The sequence below is a fragment of the Diaphorina citri genome, unplaced genomic scaffold, assembly GCF_000475195.1.
Source record: "Diaphorina citri unplaced genomic scaffold, Diaci psyllid genome assembly version 1.1 scaffold4, whole genome shotgun sequence".
NCBI classification, from domain to species: Eukaryota; Metazoa; Arthropoda; class Insecta; order Hemiptera; family Psyllidae; genus Diaphorina; species Diaphorina citri.
In genome coordinates, this window is record NW_007377443.1 from 1 (window position 1) to 23,792 (window position 23,792).

The 23,792-nt window shown below is 37.2% G+C and overlaps 2 protein-coding genes across 15 annotated transcripts in view; both read right to left on the minus strand.

Moving 5' to 3' along the window:
• Positions 1-146: 146 nt before the first annotated feature.
• LOC103518206 (serpin-Z1C) overlaps positions 147-23,792 on the minus strand; it is a 45,046-nt gene continuing 21,400 nt past the window's right edge. The window contains exons 6-7 of one of the 14 annotated variants that reach the window (XM_008483831.3): positions 6,938-6,991; positions 6,617-6,814 (exon numbers count right to left, since the gene is read on the minus strand). In XM_008483831.3, the coding sequence (XP_008482053.1) occupies positions 6,738-6,814; positions 6,938-6,991 (131 nt within the window). In that variant the 3' untranslated portion in view covers positions 6,617-6,737. Of the gene's footprint in view, positions 450-3,321; positions 3,538-6,616; positions 6,815-6,937; positions 6,992-8,995; positions 9,245-10,086; positions 10,175-11,082; positions 11,101-12,314; positions 12,578-13,147; positions 13,375-13,537; positions 13,820-14,761; positions 15,140-15,972; positions 16,265-17,163; positions 17,369-18,196; positions 18,645-19,397; positions 19,818-20,197; positions 20,261-20,459; positions 20,618-23,792 lie in introns of those variants that run through there. The other 13 variants (XR_003394073.1, XR_541858.2, XR_003394080.1 and 10 more) reach the window with 13 other exon arrangements.
• LOC113471532 lies at positions 1,637-3,295 on the minus strand. Its single transcript, XM_026830784.1, has 2 exons — positions 3,045-3,295; positions 1,637-1,928 (listed from the first exon to the last, which is right to left on the minus strand). Exons 1-2 carry the CDS (start codon positions 3,259-3,261, stop codon positions 1,765-1,767), a joined length of 381 nt encoding a protein of 126 aa, XP_026686585.1. The 5' UTR covers positions 3,262-3,295; the 3' UTR covers positions 1,637-1,764.

Sequence of the window (23,792 nt, forward strand, 5' to 3'; positions counted from 1 at the left end):
CGAAAGCTCACCAATTTAAATCATCTTAATCGAAATTGTCTTGATAAGAATAATTTATTTATTTTTATCTCATTTTAAGTTTTTAAATATTTCTTACGATTATTAAAAAACAATTTTATTTCTAGCATAATTATTATATTGTAAGTTGTCGTTTAAATTGGAAAGGGGATGATTTTACAATGTGCCAAAAGGAGGTCATTTCATTAAGTGGAGGGATGGGGGTATTTCATAATCTTAAGTGGCACATTTTCTATGGCGGATGGGGGGAAGTCTGTGTCATCATCTTATTGAACGTCTTATTTCATCATCATTTTATAGTTTATGAACGACGCCCAGGAAGACAATTGTATTGGTAGCATGATGTCTAATAGAGTAACCAAATGGTCTGTCCGCCTTGAACACCTTGACGGGTGGTGGTTCGAAATATGAAGCGTACACGAACTGAAGTGCTGGAAAAAGAAACAAAAATGAAATCGTCAAAATTTGCAATAGCTATGAAAACCAAATATGTACAAAGGTGGGAGAAGAACTGGGGTTGTCTTTAAAACCGTCCGAATTTCTCACCAGATTTTGACAAAAGAAACCTTACAAATTTGTAACATGAAATCAAAAAGGATTTTGCTGTAATTCTGTGTAGAAGGATAGAGTCACAATACAAGACAAATTTTATCCTGGCTGTTTCTTGTGTAAAATACGAGTTATAGATGTACACAATACACATACCTACATAAGTATTGTTCAAAAGTAAGCTACAGTCTGACAAGTTTAGTATTTTCAGGACGATTTCAGTCCTATGCTGGTGGTATAAACAAGGTATATTCTATTCTATTCTATTTCAAGAAAATTTCTTAATATTCTCGCACCAACCGAATGTTCAATGTACATACCAATCCATCCCCCTTTGATGGTTGAAAATGTTACTAGAATGTTAGAAACAAAGTAAATAAAATAGAAGAGGTATGCCCATTTCTTTTAATTCATGCAATCTCCACTTCATATTTGAATGAAAAACAAGACAGGCATCAGGTAAAGCAAATAACTAACAATTTTTAGGTATAACATAATAGGGAGATGAATCCTTTTTGTCGACACATAGTCGACCGCGTCGACCGAAGTGGTGAATCTATTTACATATATGTTGTCGAGACAGTGTACGGTGTCAGTCGACGTCGATCGACTATGTGTGGACACAGCTTAGGACCAGAGTCTATGTGTGGACACAGCTTAGGACCAGAGACTATGTGTGGACAGTGTGGACCAGAGTCCAGAGACACCAAAAGCATTGGCAAATCAGTAGTCAAACGCTCGCCTGGTAATCAGAAGTTCGCGGGTTCAAATCCTAGCAAAGGCATGGAATTTCAGATAATTTGACCATAAAACCAGATGAAGCCTCCTAAATAACGGAGAGGGAGCTACTATGTAGTTACTTTAGATTTAGTACCTTCCTAGTACTGATGTCATCAAACACTCCTTTCCGTCAGACTTATCTATCTACTACCTACCTATATCCTACGTTGAATTCTTAATGATCTAATAATCTTTTTTTTCTTAATTATTCAAAATATAAGTTTATAAGTTTCCCATTCAGAAGGAGAAGAAAAAAAGAATACAATGCTTAATCAATCATAATGCAATATTAATATTGTTGAATAAAATTATTTTATTTATATTCCCAATACCATATAATTAAAAGAGAATTAATAAATAGTAGAATTAATTAATCATGAAATTCATGGAGACCATGCCATTTTAGCAGGATTCAATCTACAACTTGTTAACAGTTCCGGAGAAAATAATTAGATTGGTGTTGATGTCGAAATAATTGTCTGGACTGTATTTTATAGCGTACATAAATGAATGATCCGCCTTGAATTCACGAACGATCGGTTTTGAAAAGCCTGGGGCAGCCATAGCAAACATGTGGAGAGCTGAAAATGAACAGAAAATTGAATGGTAGAGTTTGCCCCAGGCAACGATTTCGCCCTTTGTTTGTAATAGGTACGAGTATTTGTGTACCTACATTGAATTATGATCAATAAGTAAAAATAAATAATCAATGAAATCATCAAATTATTTGTGCCAAGTCAAAGCCTTTTCCCAAACTTTGCTGATATCACAGTATTACTAAGTACTCGTACTTCCTTTGCAATCAATGTCCATATTTCAAATATCTTTTTACACTAGTAAAATCCCTCCACTGATCGCTACTTCATTAAAGTAGCTACTCAATTGTCCTCACGAAGCTGAAAGCACCCCGAACTTCAAGCACACTAAAAAGTTCGACCCGGCCAGGAATCAAACACGAGTGACAAGCTAGGCCCGTCCCTCCGGGAATTTTTCAGCCCGTAGTTTATTCGATCGTGATTAAAGAAAATTAGTACCTATGTACTATTATTACTCGCACTGCGTGTTCGGGAGGTTGCGTAAGCGTATACGGTCGCGCTGCGCGCTCCCAAGGCTTCGCGGAGTTGTACATATGGTCGCGCTTTGCGCTCCCGGGGCTTCACACGGTTGTGCATGCGGTCGCGCTGCGCGCTCCCTATTACTACATTATATATGTTCCTAGATACATGGTATCAATCTAATTTGAAGAAACCATTTACTGAAAAAAATTTGTAATGCAAAAAAACCCTCCCTGATTTATACTAAAATGGGTCCCCCCCAGGAGATTTTTTTCCCCAACCCCCTACATAAAAACAGAGAAAGCAAGCATTAGACAGACCGCATGAGTAAAATTGTTAAAATACGTTTTTTTTTTAAGATGAGTGTTCCACCGCCGTTTTTATTTCGTAGCAATGGAACAACTGCTACATTAGACGCATGTGGCCTGTGTCGTAGCATGCCCATCCCGTAGTATGCCTCTCATCAGATGGGCGAGAAGAGACACAATACTTCCCATTTAGGTGCTGGGTCAACACGAGAACACCAGAAAGTAACCCGTTGAAATATTTGCAATCGAAAAACGAGTACAAACTTTTAACGAGAACACCAGACAGTAGTAACCCGTTGGAATATTTGCAATCGAACTGGGTACTTATACTTACCAACTGTTAAATTATTTTTCCTGGAGACACTGTACAAAAGCTCGTAAGGCCAGAAGCGATTTAAAATACCCTTATGGACAATGGACAAACAGTCTCCTTCCCCAGTGGACAACAAACAAATAGCTTTCTTTGTTAAAACACAGACAGCATGATGAAATAGGTGGGTGGGCATTAACGCGGAGAACAAAAAAGGCGGAAAATGATTTTCCTGGTGCATAACGAAAGATTTACACTCTTCCAACTAATGAACAGACAACAGTATAATTGGAATAACATAGGGTACAACTTTCCAAACCGGTTTCTTGCAACATTTAAAACAGTTCGCCAAATTATTACAACTCGTTCACAACGCCAGTGAAGATAATAGAGCTGCTCTTATCATAATCAGATTGAGGATGATGCACCAATAAATAACCGAATGGATGGTCCGCCTTAAACTGGCGAGGTTTAGTAGGTTCTAGTTCGGGAGAGCTGGCCGCGATAACATCAACGACTGAAAGTAAAACAGGGGAACAAATCACTACTGTCTCCTCTGCTTATTTTTTACCGTCTCATCTTAACGTCAGCGAAGTATAGTTTCTAAACAATGAAGAAAACATCCCCGATGGGGAAGTTAGGTAGAAAATCCCTCAAAAAAAAAAAAAAAAAAAAAAAAAAAAAAAAAAAAGCGTAAAAAAATGACCCGAACCGAGTACCTTGCATGTTAGTCGTGTCTAAACTACATTATTTTGTTACCCTCTGGGATTCGAACCCCGGCCTATAAACAGATTCTGAAGATAGAATAAAAGAAGGAGTACGCTTACCTCTGTCATTAGTTCATTACAATCTTAAAAGAAAGTTGCTGCTACCAAACCCATATTGCAATCACCAAAGAAAAATTGATTATCAAAAAAAAAAAATTCTAAGCCATCACAAAGGGGTGCAATAGTCCTACATACGGGACTCCGCACACAGGAATTTCGTCAGAAAAGATCCCCATTTCAATGTAGAAATGTTCATTACAAAAACCAGGGTCTTTAGGTTAAGTTAAACTCTATCTGATTGGTTCATTTCAAGGCTTACCGTGTCAGTTTCTAATACCTAGGTACAAAATTACACCTCTTAAACACTAGGTACTATGGCTGCATAGGTAATTAGGTATTTACCAAGTACCAAACGATGAAAAAAAGACAAATGTTTGTGTTTTCTGTTCTCGAGTTCCGAAATAGGATGAAATACCTCCAAGGACGGGGTTTTCATGCTTAAGGTAGTATGCTTCTATCACTACTTACTTAACTACATAAATCTACTCTAGGGACAGTTCCAGAATGCAATTTCGTACTTTGGATTTAGCAAAAGTTATGATGTCATATTACAGAAGGAAAAGCCATAGAAAAACATCGCACGAGTTTCATAAGAGGTGTTTTGACGTCAAAATTTCACGAAATGCGAATGACAAAGTGTGAAGTTCCTTTGAGAGGCAACTGAGTACAAGTTACTATTACTTCTATTCTCTTTTATTTTTAATGGATATTACCGAAGATTTTAAAAAGCAAATACTTCCTAGTTACCCAAGAGACCCAAAAAAACACAACCCCGACCCAAAGTTGTGACTTTGACGAAAAATTAATATAGCTCACCCCTGAAGGAGACTCAGCTAACAGTTTATAGAGCGGAAAGGGTATTTGCCATTTGGAAAGTAAAGTTTATAGTGCGGACGTGTTTCAGTCGAAATCTCAGTTTCTCTCAAATCGAGGTGCATTGAATGGCGGCTTTGGTTTTCCAATGAAAATTAATTTCCGAAGAATGTGACGTGTGGCGCCATGTGATATTGTAAACATAAACTCATGATCAGCGGTGAATATGGACTGTGGGTAATAACTCCGCGGTTTAAAACGCAATCCTGAAAAGAAACAGAAATTGCGGAATGAAAATACAGCCCTGAAAGTAAACAGAAGGTAACAGCGGATTGTAAAATCGGATCGGAACATAAATATTAATAGTAAGCCGGGCCACACTTGTTAACTTGGACGATTGTGGGTTCGATTCCCGCCCGAATCGAACTGTATCTTAAACACATAGGTAAGATTCGTTCTCGGAACACCTGACTTTCCCCTATCTTCTTCTTTCTTGTAGCTGATTTTCCTTTTCTTTTCGATTTTTGAAGATAAGACTTCCATTATTACAGTTCCCTCTATGAAATCTCCTGTATTAAAAAATAAAATAGAAAACGATTGTGGGTTCGATTTCCGCCCGAAGCGAAGTGTATCTTAAACAGATAGGTAAGATTCGTTCTCGGAACACCTGACTTTCCCCTATCTTCTTCTTTCTTTTAGCTGACTTTCCTTTTCTTTTCGATTTTTGAAGATAAGACTTCCATTATTACAGTTCCCTCTATGAAATCTCCTGTATTAAAAAATAAAATAGAATAATAGGTAATATACATTTAAAAAAAAAAACGATAATAAAATACTTGCCTAGCAACCAACGAAAACACCGGACGTCCAAAAAGCTGTTCACACTAGATCACACTGAAAACTGACATCACTTACCAACTCCAGAAAAAAATCCACCACACTGCTTCAGTAAAGTAAAAAAAAAAAAAAAAAAATATCCTGGCTGTTTCTTGTGTAAAATACGAGCTATAGATGTACACAATACACATACATAAGTATTGTTCAAAAGTAGGCTACAGTCTGAAAAGTTTAGTATTTTCAGGACGATTTCAGTCCTATGCTGGTAGTATAAACAAGGTATATTCTATTCTATTCTAGTTCAAGAAAATTTCTTAATATTCTCGCACCAACCGAATGTTCAATGTACATACCAATCCATCCCCCTTTGATGGTTGAAAATATTACTAGAATGTTAGAAACAGAGTAAATAAAATAGAAGAGGTATGCCCGTTTCTTTTAATTCATGCAATCTCCACTTCACATTTGAATGAAAAACAAGACAGGCATCAGGTAAAGCAAATAACTAACAATTTTTAGGTATAACATAATAGGGAGATGAATCCTTTTTGTTGAAATTTACTTACCACAGTGTCCGTTTCCAAGTAGACATTCTCAGAGGGAGCCCGTACTCAGAACTCGAAACTGCCTGAAAGATAGTACTCATTCCGCCGCAGGCGAAATCTTTCAACAATAAAATCGAATTCTCCCAGGACATTGTTTACCACTCCAAGTAGGTACCTAAATCACTTCTATGTATCCGTTTTCGATGTTTGGAGAAAAAGTTTGTGACAGAGTACTGAAGCTAGACAACTTCGAGCGTGGTAACCTTCTGGATGGGTGACGGTGCGCAAAAATATGTATTTTTTTTTTTTTTTTTTAATGGAGAACTCTGGTTATTTACCGTTCTCACCAATTGTCCATTATGAACTTTGAAAGATTCCCCATTCGATGGTATCTAGGGAAATGGATATGAAGTTTTCCTTACATTTCTTTTTCAGAATGCCTATGTAAGCAAATCAAAGTAGACGTGTATACTGTTTAGGTATAATAGCTATGTACCAACATTTATTTATTCATTTCATGAATCATATTTCAACATTTTTATAGTAATACCTACCTATTTTCTTTTTATTATAAGTACATATTAATATTGAACTATTACGAGTATTAGTAGGTAAATTTGTTAAGTAAAAATCATCCAAGTTCAAGTGCTTGTTACAGTCCCTTGTTGGACAAGATGGAATCCCTTCTCCTTCTTTTAAAATTTGTTGACTTTGCCCACAAAGAGGATAGTATCGATTTCTCGCTCTCGAATCAAGAAGAGGAATGGGTGATCTCCTAAGAACAGCTTTGGTGGACGTAGGAATCCCTTCTCCTTCTTTTAAAATTTGTTGATTTTGCCCACAAAGAGGATAGTATCGATTTCTCGCTCTCGAATCAAGAAGAGGAATGGGTGATCTCCTAAGAACAGCTTTGGTGGACGTGGTGCAGACAAGAATACGATTTCCATCTCTGGAAAATAGGCAAGAGAAAAACAAAAAGATACGGGATTGGTTGGTATCTGAATGGGTGACTAATATGGACTGTCACATGCTATTTTGGGTAGCTCTCAGCCTCGTGAGGACAAGTGATACGAAAATGAGGACGAGTGATATATTCCAGAAGAAAATTTGAAACCCCCTTATTTGGCAACTTAATGGGAAGTCCTCGTATAGGTACCTCCAAATTTGAAACAAATCTACCTACAAAAAAAGCATAACTGCCTCCTATACGTATTCAATGTCAGCAATAGTTAGAAAGTTAGAAACTTATGTGCTAGTGATCCAGTGCATCTGAATGAGAAAGAGAGAGAGAGAGAGAGAGAGAGAGAGAGAGAGAGAGAGAGAGAGAGAGAGAGAGAGAGAAGCTTTCAAAATACGACCTCCCCAAATAAAGTTAGCTTATAAAATATGAAACATACAATAGTGTAAACTATAACTACACATTATCAAGTGGTGGGAATGCGGTGCAACACTTAGGTAAAAAAGGTTTTTTTACTTATGAATATTAGGTAATTGTTTTCAAAATTCAAACATAAAAAAAAGAAAAAAAAAAATAGAAAGTAAAAATAAATAAATTAAAAATAATCTATTTAATTTCTATTCCAAGCAGCAACTAAGCATACTAGAAATATGTGGTCTTATTGGTTATTTTTTGGTCCCATCTGAGCCGTTCGTCTCTTAGGAGAAAGAGAGAGAGAGAGAGAGAGAGAGAAAGAGAGTGGTTGAGTGGAAAAGCTGATAAATAGTTGAGAATGGTGCCAGAGAAGAAGCTTTCAAAATGCACCTCCCCAAATTAAGTAAGCTTATAAAATATGAAACATAGGTACAATAGTTAACTACACATTACCAAGTGATGGTGGGAATGCGGTGCAACACTTAGGTAAAAATGGTTTTTAGTCCGTCCTTCCTTTATTATTACTAATAATAAAAGGTATAGTGGACGGACTATTGTATTCGCTTCGGTGTCGTCATTTGAGGAATATTAGTTTGTTAGGAATTTTAGATGGAGAACTTTGAAGGCGAACATTCATAGGTTAAACTCCTTGAAGTAATGCAAAAGCGGTGCCGAGGTACGATCCTTGTACATAAAAGGAAAAGTAGAAACATGGATTCACAAGCAAATTTCTTAAAAAATCTCAATAATGACAGCTATAAGGATATTTTAAAAAGTAAAGATTCACCAGAAAATCTCAATATTTTTATAGTTTCAACAAAAAACTTAGTAGGTAGCTTAAGTTTCACCAGAAATTTTGATATTTTTAGCTTCACCAAAAAAAAAACTTTTATAAAACTTCACCATAGAATGATTACATTTGTGTCACAAGAAATCTGCATGAATTCGACACCGGACACATAAAAGGAATACCTACATGCAAATTCGAGCATGCTCAGAACTCAACATGAATTTATAATCAACATTCATGTCAACATGAAATTATAGTCAACATTCATGTCAACATGAAAGTATATACTTAGGCCAAAGCCTCTTTTACAATTATTATTCCTCTTCTATAGAATCTATAGTCTACACTTCCAGTCAATTTTACACTGGTAATGCCGCCACTGGTCGCTACGAATTCAAAATAGCTACTCAATAAAATTGTTTTACCTTCCAAGTCCGAGTGCACCCTGAATTCTAAGCACATTGGCGAAAAATTCAACCCAGTGGGTTACTAGGTATACGGTAGTTTCGATCCAAAGTGTACTATGGGAATAGTCAATAGAGGTTCTTGTATGAAAGGATGACCACATTGCATACTTGAAAATGAATACACGGCGATTATAAAAAAATAACTTATTTTAAAGATTTTTTATTAGGTAAGTAGATAGTTAATTCGACCGGAACTTGGCCTGGTGCACTGCCGTGCACCTAGATTTTGTTCTGTAAGTGCCTACCTAGGTAGGTAATTTGGAAAAAAAAGGTAATTATTTTATTAGAGACGTTGTATCCAACCTGCATAGTTGAATTTCAAACTTTTTTTCCCTATATTTTCGGCATTCTGGAATATTAGTGCATTCAGAAAGGTATTAATTTCGGATGGTTTTGATTCAATCTTCTGTTTTCCATTTGACGAATCTTCTGTTTTCTATTTAGCCGTAAGTTTGGCCACTTTGCCTCCAAACACAACAGCATTGATTGCCTTCTCCCTGATGACATATAGGAATGGATGGTCGGCAGTGAAAGTAGTAGGCTCAGACCAGGATAGGAGCACGAATGTTAGACCTGGCGAAATAGACAGGACAAGTGAATATTTGAACATGACTAATTAGTAATTACCTAACTTTTTTTTTCTTCGGGTTGTTGCGCCAGCCAAGTAAGGTTGGTTGGTGGCGTCCGCCTTGTAACAAGTCGCGAATCCGCTTAGTTCCAGAAGATCTCGTCGATTTTCGAACCCACAGCGCTAGTGTGCGAAAATTCGACAGGTTTTATAATAGTGTCACCTCTTTTTTTAGATATAGGTACCTACATAAGTCATGTAGATAGTTTTATTTGTTTTGATACATAATTATGTATTACTTACATAGGGTTACCCATTCATACGTAGGATTACCCAGAAGACATTTTTTTAAAGCAGGACATTTTTCTAAATCCTAAATTTGTCCAAAATTCCAAGAGATATTGTAAATGTTACAACAGAACACCCAAATAAGCACCATTCAATAGGATAAGGAAAGTCGTGTGATGTTCACACCAGATTTTTTCTCTCTCAAGAGGTTTCATAGAGGGGACCGCAATTGCCAAGGTCTTATCGTCCCGAAATCGAAGAGAGAAGGAAGACACGATAGGAGAAAGCCAGCCGTTCCGAGAAAGAACATTTTCCGCTCAGGATAACATACGCCCCGGGCGGGAATGATTTATTTCTGCTCACAAGGATTTGGAATTTGTATGAATGCCGTCTAATTATTTGAGTATGCAATATGCAAGATAGGAATACTTAGTGGAGATGTCTGGATCACTTTTCGTAAATCGTACGCGCCCCAGGGTGAACGACTTTGATCGTAACTCCCCTTTAATATTTCGCAATTTTTTGATTAAAAATTCAGGTCAATAAAAAGAAACAATGGTAAGGAAATCAGGTAATAATTAGGTGTACGTATATTTTGATATAACACCATTCCTCTGAAGTCCAGTTTTCATCTTCAGAATATAAACCTTGCACACTAAAATTCAACTTGTACATGTGAACAAAATACTGAACAGTTGCACACGACATCAAATCATCAATAGAGTGACAAGGATGCGACACGAAACTTTTGGTTAAGACCGGTGCAACGCTTGGCGGCATTTTACCGCTTTTTGGCGTTTTTCGGTGTAATTGAACAATATCTCGGGAACGGTATAAGCTAAAGACTTGAAATTTGGTATGTAGTTCACAAATGTGACAAGGATGCAACAAATATCCTTGAATCTGTCATTATTGAGATTTTTTAAGAAATTTGCTTGTGAATCCATGTTTCTACTTTTCCTTTTATGTACAAGGATTGTACCTCGGCACCGTTTTTGCATTACTTCAAGGAGTTTAACCTATTAATGTTCGCCTTCAATGTTCTCCATCTAAAATTCCTAATAAACTAATATTCCTCAAATACTCAACTCATATATCTTAAAGTACACCATGGACTGTTCTGTGTGTGTTCTACTTGCAGCCATCCTAATAGCTTTAGAATCTATGGCGGAAGTTGAGGAACCCAGAGAATTCAAAGCGGATCATCCATTTGTGTATGCCATCCGAGATAAGGGCGTGAACACAATCCTGTTTGTAGGAAGAGTGAAGAAGATACAATAAGAAGAGGACCAGATGGGACAAAAAATAACCAAATAAGACCACATATTCAATGCTTAGTTGCTGCTTGGAATAGAAATCAATAGATTATTTGTATTTATTTTTTACTTTCCATTTTTTTTTCTTTTTTACTTTTTTTTTATGTTTGAATTTTGAAACAATTACCTAATATTATAAGTAAACAAGCGGGGCCCGTCCCTCCGGGAATTTTTCGATCTTGGGTAAAGAAAATCAGTATTTATGTACCTACCTATTTTATTTAATATAGACCAGGATAGGAGCACGAATGTTAGACCTGGCGAAATAGACAGGACAAGTGAATATTTAAACATGACTAATTAGTAATTACCTAACTTTCGTTTTCTTCGGGTTGTTGCGCCAGCCAAGTAAGGTTGGTTGGTGGTTGGTGGCGCGTCCGCCTTGTAACAAGTCGCGAATCCGCTTAGTTCCAGAAGATCTCGTCGATTTTCGAACCCACAGCGCTAGTGTGCGAAAATTCATCAAACCGAGTTTGCGAAATGTGTGAGTGTAGAACCCAGCATTACCTACTTTCATGCGTAAAAAAATGACCCGAACCGAGTACCTTGCATGTTAGTCGTGTCTAAACTACATTATTTTGTTACCCTCTGGGATTCGAACCCCGGCCTATAAACAGATTCTGAAGATAGAAGAAAAGAAGGAGTACGCTTACCTCTGTCATTAGTTCATTACAATCTCAAAAGAAAGTTGCTGCTACCAAACCCATATTGCAATCACCAAAGAAAAATTGATTATCAAAAAAAAAAAATTCTAAGCCATCACAAAGGGGTGCAATAGTCCTACATACGGGACTCCGCACACAGGAATTTCGTCAGAAAAGACCCCCATTTCAATGTAGTTCATCACAAAAACCAGGGTCTTTAGGTTAAGGGTTAAGTTAAACTCTATCTGATTGGTTCATTTCAAGGCTTACCGTGTCAGTTTCTAATACCTAGGTACAAAATTACACCTCTTAAACACTAGGTACTATGGCTGCATAGGTAATTAGGTATTTACCAAGTACCAAACGATGAAAAAAAGACAAATGTTTGTGTTTTCTGTTCTCGAGTTCCGAAATAGGATGAAATACCTCCAAGGACGGGGTTTTCATGCTTAAGGTAGTATGCTTCTATCACTACTTACTTAACTACATAAATCTACTCTAGGGACAGTTCCAGAATGCAATTTCGTACTTTGGATTTAGCAAAAGTTATGATGTCATATTACAGAAGGAAAAGCCATAGAAAAACATCGCACGAGTTTCATAAGAGGTGTTTTGACGTCAAAATTTCACGAAATGCGAATGACAAAGTGTGAAGTTCCTTTGAGAGGCAACTGAGTACAAGTTACTATTACTTCTATTCTCTTTTATTTTTAATGGATATTACCGAAGATTTTAAAAAGCAAATACTTCCTAGTTACCCAAGAGACCCAAAAAAACACAACCCCGACCCAAAGTTGTGACTTTGACGAAAAATTAATATAGCTCACCCCTGAAGGAGACTCAGCTAACAGTTTATAGAGCGGAAAGGGTATTTGCCATTTGGAAAGTAAAGTTTATAGTGCGGACGTGTTTCAGTCGAAATCTCAGTTTCTCTCAAATCGAGGTGCATTGAATGGCGGCTTTGGTTTTCCAATGAAAATTAATTTCCGAAGAATGTGACGTGTGGCGCCATGTGATATTGTAAACATAAACTCATGATCAGCGGTGAATATGGACTGTGGGTAATAACTCCGCGGTTTAAAACGCAATCCTGAAAAGAAACAGAAATTGCGGAATGAAAATACAGCCCTGAAAGTAAACAGAAGGTAACAGCGGATTGTAAAATCGGATCGGAACATAAATATTAATAGGCTACTCAATTGTTTTACCAAGTCCGAGTGCACCCTGAATTCTAAGCACATTGCCGAAAAATTCAAAATAGCTACTCAATTGTTTTACCTACCAAGTCCGAGTGCACCCCCAATTCTAAGCACATTGCCGAAAAATTCAACCCAGTGGGTTAGTTTACGGTGTTTTCGATCCCAAGTGTACTATGGGAATAGAGGTTCTTGTATGAAAGGATGACCACATTGCATACTTGAAAATAAATACACGGCGATCATAGAAAAATATAAAGATTTTTTATTAGGTACCTAAGTAGATAGTTCATTCGACCGGAACTTGGCCTGGCGCACTGCCGTGCACCTAGATTTTGTTCTGTAAGTACCTACCTGGGTAGGTAATTTGGAAAAAAAAGGTAATTATTTTAATAGAGACATTGTATCCAACCTGAATAGTTGAATTTCTAACTTTTTTTCTTATATTTAATCCTAATTTCGGCATTCTGGAACATTAGTGCATTCAGAAAGGTATTAATTTCGGATGGTTTTGATTCAATCTTCTGTTTTCCATTTGACGAATCTTCGGTTTTCTATTTAGCCGTAAGCTTGGCCACTTTGCCTCCAAACACAACTGCATTGATTGCCTTCTCCCTGATGACATATAGGAATGGATGGTCGGCAGTGAACGTAGTAGGCTCGGACCAGGATAGGAGCACGAATGTTAAACCTGGCGAAATAGACAGGACAAGTGAATATTTGAACATGACTAATTAGTAATTACCTAACTTTTGTTTTCTTCGGGTTGTTGCGCCAGCCAAGTAAGGTTGGTTGGTGGTTGGTGGCGCGTCCGCCTTGTAACAAGTCGCGAATCCGCTTAGCAGAATATAAACCTTGCACACTAAAATTCAACTTGTACATGTGAACAAAATACTGAACAGTTGCACACGACATCAAATCATCAATAGACGAACACATGATCGTAGAAACTTGCAAAAATGAATGATCGATAGACACCAAGAAGTCTTTTGCACAGAAATATCAGGGTTGTGACTTCTGCCCCACGAACAAAATGGTTTCCGTGCTGTGATGACTGATGGTAAATGAGAATCCATGATCTGCTTTGAATTCCATTGGTGTACTCAATCCAACGGCCATTCTCACCCCCATCACAGCTGTAAGAAAATGTCACCCACAGACCACAGGTGTCAAATGAAGTCTCACAGGGAAAGAAAGATCCCCAAGTGGGAAGAACGTCTAGGGGAAGTAAATTACACTAGCAGGTTGCCCGTGCTTCGCCACGGAAAATTGATCATATCAGTTTAGATTTCGAAAAAATTACATCTAGAACATAATTATGAATCAGGAATATTCTTCCCAAATTTCAGCTTTTCAGATAGAGTGATCACTGTGTAAATGAGAGAATAATTCTCTCTTTCTTTGAATAAAATAGGAAATGAGGGAGTGATGGGGAGAGAGAAGAGGGGAGATTCTGAAACCATGTTGATTAAACGAAGATTTCATTGCCAAGGATTTAATCAGCTATTAATTAGAAAATATAAAAAATAAAAACAAGAGACAAGGTAGGCTCTTAAAATAATCTTAATAATTATAATTAGATCATAGGCACTTAAAATTAGGTACTTATTAAAAATAAAATATAATAAAAAAAAATATGAAATAAAATGGCTTTAGAAGCTTTTGCATTCGTGTTGCGAAAAATCCATAATTTAAAATGGTATACAATCCAAAGCAAAAAGGTAAATAAAATATCGTATTGAAATATTAAATAAATTTATAATTGCACAATAATAATTAATAGTTATAATAATTTCAAAATGAGGTTAAAAAAGGTGAACATTACAATAATAGTACATATTGCAGTATAAAGGACACTTCCAAGACATTACCACTTATTTAACGTTTAGGGTCCGCGTTCCTTGAAGTGATACGTCTTTGAAATTTCCAATTTCTAGTCAGCAATAAAAATTAAGTATAGTCAATAATAAATTATAGTAAATATAAAAATAAATAATTAATAAATTATAGTAAATATAAATAATTTAGTGTTATTCCGCTTGAAAATTACTAATTTAATCCAAAGAAAGAAGTTATAACTCGGCGATTTTGATTTTTGAATAGTCTGTCTGATGTTTGTTTTGCGCGATAACTCTCCAGCGGGTGGTCCGATTTTGGTGAAATTTGGTACACATCTTCAGCACACAAAGGAAACTTTAGTTTTTGGGACTCAAGGGTCTAGTACTCTAGTAGGAACTGAGTTATATCAAGGTTAGGGATGTATGTGTGGTTATCTGCGAGGAATATAATCTAGAGCTCAGTTTTCTGTGTGGAGCCTACAGAGTCTAGTTTGGTGACCTTAGAAATGAAAACAATATGCTGGTTGACGTCACATATGATGATCCAAAACGGATGATCTGCAGTAAATTGTACAGGATCTTCCGGCATTCTCATACATCGCAGCATCAGAATCACTGCTGAAATCGTAAAACCAGTCAACAAGGTTTGGCGTTAGTTTTGATGGGTTGATTTTAACTAGGAAGCGTCAGATGTTACTTTTCATTTTATATACCTAGTTGAGTTTTCGTTGTTAAGTTAGTCTTTGAATGTGCTTATTCGACTTTACATAAGTAAAACTAAAATGAACTTCGGACATTGTCGAGTCTTTTCACCAGGAAGAGAGGATTGCCGTCTTCAATGATGAGTTTATAAATTCTAGCGTGTCTTGATGAAACGATATTAAACATTCACCAAGAAAAACTGACATGTCGTACTCGCATGTAGGAAACTACACACATAGTCGACCCCGTCGACCGAAGTGGTGAATCTATTTACATATATGTTGTCGAGGCAGTGTACGATTTCAGTCGACGTCGATCGACTATGTGTGGACACAGCTTAGAACCAGAGACTATGTGTGGACAGTGTGGACCAGAGTCCAGAGACACCAAAAGCATTGGCAAATCAGTAGTCAAACGCTCGCCTGGTAATCAGAAGTTCGCGGGTTCAAATCCTAGCAAAGGCATGGAATTTCAGATAATTTGACCATAAAACCAGATGAAGCCTCCTAAATAACGGAGAGGGAGCTACTATGTAGTTACTTTAGATTTAGTACCTTCCTAGTACTGATGTCATCAAACACTCCTTTCCGTCAGACTTATCTATCTACTACCTACCTATATCCTACGTTGAATTCTTAATGATCTAATAATCTTTTTTTTCTTAATTATTCAAAATATAAGTTTATAAGTTTCCCATTCAGAAGGAGAAGAAAAAAAGAATACAATGCTTAATCAATCATAATGCAATATTAATATTGTTGAATAAAATTATTTTATTTATATTCCCAATACCATATAATTAAAAGAGAATTAATAAATAGTAGAATTAATTAATCATGAAATTCATGGAGACCATGCCATTTTAGCAGGATTCAATCTACAACTTGTTAACAGTTCCGGAGAAAATAATTAGATTGGTGTTGATGTCGAAATAATTGTCTGGACTGTATTTTATAGCGTACATAAATGAATGATCCGCCTTGAATTCACGAACGATCGGTTTTGAAAAGCCTGGGGCAGCCATAGCAAACATGTGGAGAGCTGAAAATGAACAGAAAATTGAATGGTAGAGTTTGCCCCAGGCAACGATTTCGCCCTTTGTTTGTAATAGGTACGAGTATTTGTGTACCTACATTGAATTATGATCAATAAGTAAAAATAAATAATCAATGAAATCATCAAATTATTTGTGCCAAGTCAAAGCCTTTTCCCAAACTTTGCTGATATCACAGTATTACTAAGTACTCGTACTTCCTTTGCAATCAATGTCCATATTTCAAATATCTTTTTACACTAGTAAAATCCCTCCACTGATCGCTACTTCATTAAAGTAGCTACTCAATTGTCCTCACGAAGCTGAAAGCACCCCGAACTTCAAGCACACTAAAAAGTTCGACCCGGCCAGGAATCAAACACGAGTGACAAGCTAGGCCCGTCCCTCCGGGAATTTTTCAGCCCGTAGTTTATTCGATCGTGATTAAAGAAAATTAGTACCTATGTACTATTATTACTCGCACTGCGTGTTCGGGAGGTTGCGTAAGCGTATACGGTCGCGCTGCGCGCTCCCAAGGCTTCGCGGAGTTGTACATATGGTCGCGCTTTGCGCTCCCGGGGCTTCACACGGTTGTGCATGCGGTCGCGCTGCGCGCTCCCTATTACTACATTATATATGTTCCTAGATACATGGTATCAATCTAATTTGAAGAAACCATTTACTGAAAAAAATTTGTAATGCAAAAAAACCCTCCCTGATTTATACTAAAATGGGTCCCCCCCAGGAGATTTTTTTCCCCAACCCCCTACATAAAAACAGAGAAAGCAAGCATTAGACAGACCGCATGAGTAAAATTGTTAAAATACGTTTTTTTTTAAGATGAGTGTTCCACCGCCGTTTTTATTTCGTAGCAATGGAACAACTGCTACATTAGACGCATGTGGCCTGTGTCGTAAGTTATCTGCGAGGAATATAATCTAGAGCTCAGTTCTGTGTGAAGCCTACAGAGTCTAGTTTGGTGACCTTAGAAATGAAAACAATACGCTGGTTGACGTCACATATGATGATCCAAAACGGATGATCTGCAGTAAATCGCACAGGATCTTCTGGTTCTGGCATTCTCATACTACATAGCACCCACTTAATCACTGCTGAAATCGTAAAACCAGTCAACAAGGTTTGGCGTTAGTTTTGATGGGTTAATTTTAATTAGGAAGCGTTAGATGTTACTTTTCATTTTATACATATACCTAGTTGAGTTTTCGTTGTTAAGTTAGTCTTTGAATGTGCTTATTCGACTTTACATAAGTAAAACTAAAATGAACTTAGGACACCAATAAAAAATAAAAGGGACTTAACTATCTATTAGCTTCACTGGAGTTCTAATGACTGAATAAATATTGGTGAAATCCAACATTACTTTATAATGGACACTAGTTGCTGTCCAGTCTAATTAATGTATCGACCCTTGCAATGAACTCTCAAGAATATGTAAGCCTCAAATTCTTTGTGGTAAAGCAGAGCTTTCTCACAACTTTTGTGGATACCACAGCATTACTAAATGTTTCCTATTGCAATCAATTTCCATATTTCAATAATCTTTCTACACTGGTAATGCCGCCACTGGTCGCTACTCGATTAAAGCAGGTCCTCAATAACATTATCCTCACGAGGCTGAGTGCGCCCCGAACTCCAAGCACAGAGCCGGAAAAAACTTCGACCTCGCCGGGAATCGAATCCGGGACCGCCGGCGTGCAAGCCTAATGTGATACCCACTCAGCCACGGAGGCTACTCACTAAACTACATATTATTATATCTCTGATTGATCCTTAGCTTGAGACAGATGTTACTTTTCATTTTATACATATACCTAGTTGAGTTTTCGTTATTAAGTTAGTCTTTGAATGTGCTTATTCGACTTTACATAAGTAAAACTAAAATGAACATAGTTGAGTCTTTTCACCAGGAAGAGAGGATTGCCGTCTTCAATGATGAGTTTATAAATTCTAGCGTGTCTTGATGAAACGATATTAAACATTAAATAATCAAAAATCTATTAAAACACACCAATTATTTCACGTGGAAAGATGCAAAACTTTAACTGTTAGACCAAGACCCTTTTCTAGAAAATGTTACGGTACAAAACTAACATCCCTCAAGGGAATTTAACTAAAAAATGCAGCAAACATACAAACAAGTTAGAGTTATGAACACACTACTTGTAGGTCAATGTACATACATTATGTGCGTGTGAGAGAGGGATGAACTTTAGAGTTCAGTTTTCTGTGCGGAACCTAGGGTCCTAAATTTGGTGACTTTGGATATGAAAGTAATATGCTGTCGGGCGCAAGATATGATGATCCAAAATGGATGATCGGCCGAAAACGTCTTGGGTGGTTTATAGCAACGCTTCTTAAGTTTCATTACTGAAATGTTAAACAAGTCAAACAAGATTTGGTGTTAATTTTGGATAAAGTCTGCCTCCCTCTAAAGTCCCTAGTTTCAAGAACAAAAGGTATTAGAACAATACATTTCCAAAGGTAAATAATACTATCATAAGTATTTACTAGTGGGGTGGTAGAGAAGGGTGGGGTGGTAGAGAATGCCATAGGCATTAACCCCACCCTTGATCAAACTTTATTTTGTATTTATATGTATATACTTTTTGTTATTCTGCCTCCCTCTAAAGTCTCTAGTTTCAAGAACAAAAGGTATTAGAACAATACATTTCCAAAGGTAAATAATCATAACTTACTATCATAAGTATTTACTAGATAGTATCTACTACGTACATAACTACATAGTTATGATTGTTATGAAATAAAACCAATAATATTAATTAGATAATACTAACATGCGTGCCTACGATGTACATTATTAACAAGATCTCAAGGCAAAAAAAAATATAAAAAAACATTGTGAAAACAGACTTTCATAAAAAAAATTCACAAAACAACATTATTGAAAGATTCGATCAAATTTTCGTCTAAAGCAAACAGTCCTTTAAATAAAGCTTGATCAAGGGTGGGTTCAATGACTATGGTATTATCTAGAAATTAGGTATTAAATTTAAATAATATAGATTACATTTAACTAGTAGATAGTATCTACTAAGTACATAGTTATGATTGTTATGAAATAAAGCCAATAATATTAATTAGATAATATCTACTAACATACGTGCCTACGATGTACATTATTAAAAAGATCTCAAGGCAAAAAATATAAAAAAAAAAATCGTGAAAACAGACTTTCACAAAACAACATTATTGAACGACTCGATCAAATTTTCGTCTGAAGCGAAATATTACACAGTCCTTTAAAATAAAGCTTGATCAAGGGTGGGTTCAATGACTATGGTATTATCTAGAAATTAGGTATTAAATTTAAATAATATAGATTACATTTAACATTAGCGCTCAAAACCAATGTCAATTAAATCTAAAACGGAATTTTAAACATAACCTAAAGTTTGGTGAGCTTGGAAATGAAAACAATATGTTGTTGGGCGTTAGATATAATGATCCAAAATGGATGATCTGCGGTAAATTTCCTGGGTGGTGGAGGAATGTGAAGACTGCACGCCATCATAACCACTGCTGAAATATTAAACCAAGCAACAAAGATTGGTGTTAGGGTGTGTACAGACATCCACTCTGCGGCAGTGCTGTGTGTTCCCTCGTAAACTTTACATCTCGTGTTTCGTGTTCTAACCTAGAGCTGTGTTCACACATAGACAATGCCGTCGATCGACCATCACGATGAATCTATACTGTCGAGGCAGTGTACAGTTTCAGACGACGTCGATCATCGATAGCTCGAAGGCGTCGACTATGTGTGGACACAGCTTAAGGCCCGCCACACAAGTACTCGTCGCTCAAAAGGCTTGGACTGCGCAGAAAAGGCCTCCCTAGCGACTAGAACGTGTATGGCGGGCCCCAAGAGCCAGATTATTCGAGAAAAGCTCATCTCGTACAACTTGTGTGTGGAGGTCTTAAAGTTCAGTTCTTTGAACCTTTTCCGGGTGTATAGAATCGACACTCTTCGGTCCTGAAACTGCTGGAGGCCTTCGCACGGAGGCCGCAAACACCAAATGTCGCCTTTGGTGGCTAATCACCATAACATAAGGATGGTCGGCTATAAATTGTCGACACTGAGGGGGATGAAAGTCTATTGACCGTTTTAGACGGATTCTCGCAGCTGAAATAAAACAAGGGAAGACAAACATGTGTGTGGGGGAATTTCGGTCCTGAAACTGTTGGAGGCCTTCGCACGGAGGCCGCAAACACCAAATGTCGCCTTTGGTGGCTAATCACCACAACATAAGGATGGTCGGCTATAAATTGTCGACGCTGAGGGGGATGAAAGTCTATTGACCGTTTTAGACGGATTCTCGCAGCTGAAATAAAACAAGGGAAGACAAACATGTGTGTGGGGGAAACAAAGGAATTGATCATTAGGTCATGTTCCTACTAATATCCATTTCCCGATATTCGTATCACAATTTTGTGCTTACTTTTCACAGCCATTTGTTCGCGGTTCTTATACTCGCGTTCCGAGAACGAAGGCAGACGCGCTACCCTCCAAGCTATGTAACTAGACTGAACTTGCTATTCTATCCTCTCGTTAGAACGCGGCTCAAGTTGCTATAAAGTCAAATTACCAGCTTTGATGAGATCCTTGATCTTGTCGTTGGTATGATTGGAGACCCAGTCGTTCATTTCTTTGGCTGCAGCTGGGGGCTGAGAGAAATCTACTTTGCCTAGTTCAGAGTTGAAATTATCCACGGCCTGTGTCTGGTATGCTGGATTCAGTTCGATGTCCTTGGCGAAGTAGATTTTGTTGGCGATCTTAAGTTCGGGACTCTGAGGAGGAAGGAAAACACGGGATAAAGTTCGCCCCGGACGGGAACAGAACCCTCGACCTAGCGTTTACGAGGCAGGCACGCTACCCTCCAAGCTAACTTGTGGGGGAAAAATATCGAAAATGAAACTTGGAACACGATCAGCCGAATATTCACCCAATGTCATTCCCATCAACTCTATGAATGAGAATTTGTGTGAACTTCATCTTACAAATGGCCTTCCTCTGACAAAATGTTTTTATGTCGCTTCTAGGATTCGAACCACAGTCCCATCGGTCATGAGTGCACTGGGAATCGTGTATATTTACTTAAACATTTCGGAGAAATTGAACATTTTGGGATCTAATTGGAACCCTCCCAAAGGGAATGTCCGTGACGGGACACTGTCAGGTTGAGTTAGAGCACTCAACGTGGTGACTTTTGAAATGAAAATGATGTTCTTCCTGGCGAATGTTATGCTGACCCAGAAGGCATGGTCCGCTTTAAATATCCTAGGTTGAATTAGAATAGGTCTTGCACATCCGAATGTCATAACGACAGCTGAAATAGTAAACCAATTAATAAGGTTTGATGTTAGTTTTACATCAGACTCCTCGGCTAAACCATGCTGGTGACGTTAATTTTAAGGTAGTTCTAGTTTCACTGATGTTCTGTTAGTTCTATTTACAGATTTATAGTCTGAAAGATGTGTTCAGGGTTCAGGCGCGTTTCTTAAGTGAATGAGGTTATGAGGCTGTCAGTTATAAAATCGTTCTAAAACTTCAAAATAAATTCAATACTTACGACGAAGAAAAGCTTGAACAAGTTTTAGAAATCGTTCTATAAAAGTTACCCATTATGGTTATAGATCTACAAAAATACAAACTAAAAACTGGAGGGTTACTTGGTTAAATGTCTAAAACTAATTGAAACACAAAAGAAAAACTACTTAATTGGAACACAAAATAATTTTCACGTTTCTTGGGAAAGAAAAAGTTGAAGAAAATCTGTTAACAATAAATCAGGAAAATAAAATATTTACACACGATGCATCGTTGGAAGAATATTTTAGTCATTTTATCTATGTTTTACCTACTCTAAATCAGACACAATATCCTCTATGAAAGAGGTTAAGCTCTCTAAAATCGGCTTTGATTGTCGGTGAATAATACAAAAAGAACACTTCCTTTTTTATATCTATTTTCGTTAAATAGGAACCTTCTTAAAGTGCTAAAACAAATAAAACCACCTTCACAGCATGCAAATCGGAACAAGTTTGCAAGAAAGCGAGCGAAATAAATGTTTACAAAGAGAACCTGCTTCTTAGCAGCATACTATTGGCCGAGGTAAATCATATTATGCTAATGTAAGTCCATTAGGTATTAGACAGGTGGGTAAATAAGTTTGGGCTTCCTTAATGTACACACATCATTTTCCAATTGTCCAATGGTACCCAGTTAAAATGAATGGTGCCAAAGCTAAATACAACAATAAAACTAGTGCACCTTAAGAATTTCCGTCAAACAATTTATTGACAGTACGTTTAGTGTCAATTCTATTGATAGTGTGCGGACGCCTTTAAGATTTTCGACAGACAATATTGCATCCCTGGCAGATATCGAAAAGGCGCACAAGTATATTTCACCTTGGAATATAATCTCGATTATAAATGAAGCATGCATAGAAAATAGTCATATGTAGTGAGAAGAAATAGGTCAAACAGAATACCTAGCATGTATAGACATTAAGGATAGAAACCGATATTAGATGATTAACTAAACTAAGTAGAAAGTTATCTGGATGGTGATGGTAAAACAGAACCGAAAACCTCTCGAACAAAGAACTTGCCTCGATATTATCAAGCCGCTCGGCTGGTAAACAGGAGGGCGCGGGTTCAATTCCAACCGCGGCATGGAATTTTGTTCTAAATTGAGATTTTGACCATATAACAGAGTTCTAAGTGTTAGGTGGTAGAGAACGCCTCGGAGGTCAACCTTCCCCAGTGGTTAGTTTCCATTCAACAGTCCATTATTAACGTTTAACAAATGCCAATATGATTTTATAATCAGTCCCAAAAATGACTACCGAGATCTCGTAGTTCGAGGGTCGCTGGTTAAACATGTTGGCATTTTCAATCAATCTCAAATACTTTAATTAGACTTATGGTGGATTTCACCAACCTTGTTTCCAGCCTCAAACAGCCCGTTAGCTTAACAGCCCTGTTAAGCCAATACAAATTAAATGGAACTTAACTGGCTGTTAGCTTCACTGGAGTTCTAATGACTGAATAAATATTGGTGAAATCCAACATTACTTTATAATGGGCACTAGTTGCTGTCCATGGACGAGTGTTCACGATAGAGTAAGTCTAATTAATGTATCGACCCTTGCAATGAACTCTCAAGAATATGTAAGCCTCAAATTCTTTGTGGTAAAGAAGAGCTTTTTCACAACTTTTGTGGATATCACAGCATTACTAAATGTTTCCTATTGCAATCAATTTCCATATTTCAATAATCTTTCTACACTGGTAAAGCCGCCACTGGTCGCTACTCGATTAAAGCAGGTCCTCAATAACACTGTCCTCACGAGGCTGAGTACGCCCCGAACTCCAAGCACAGGGCCGGAAAAAACTTTGACCCCGCCGGGAATCGAATCCGGGACCGCCGGCCTGCAAGCCTAATGTGATACCCACTCAGCCACGGAGGCTACTCACTAAACTACATATTAT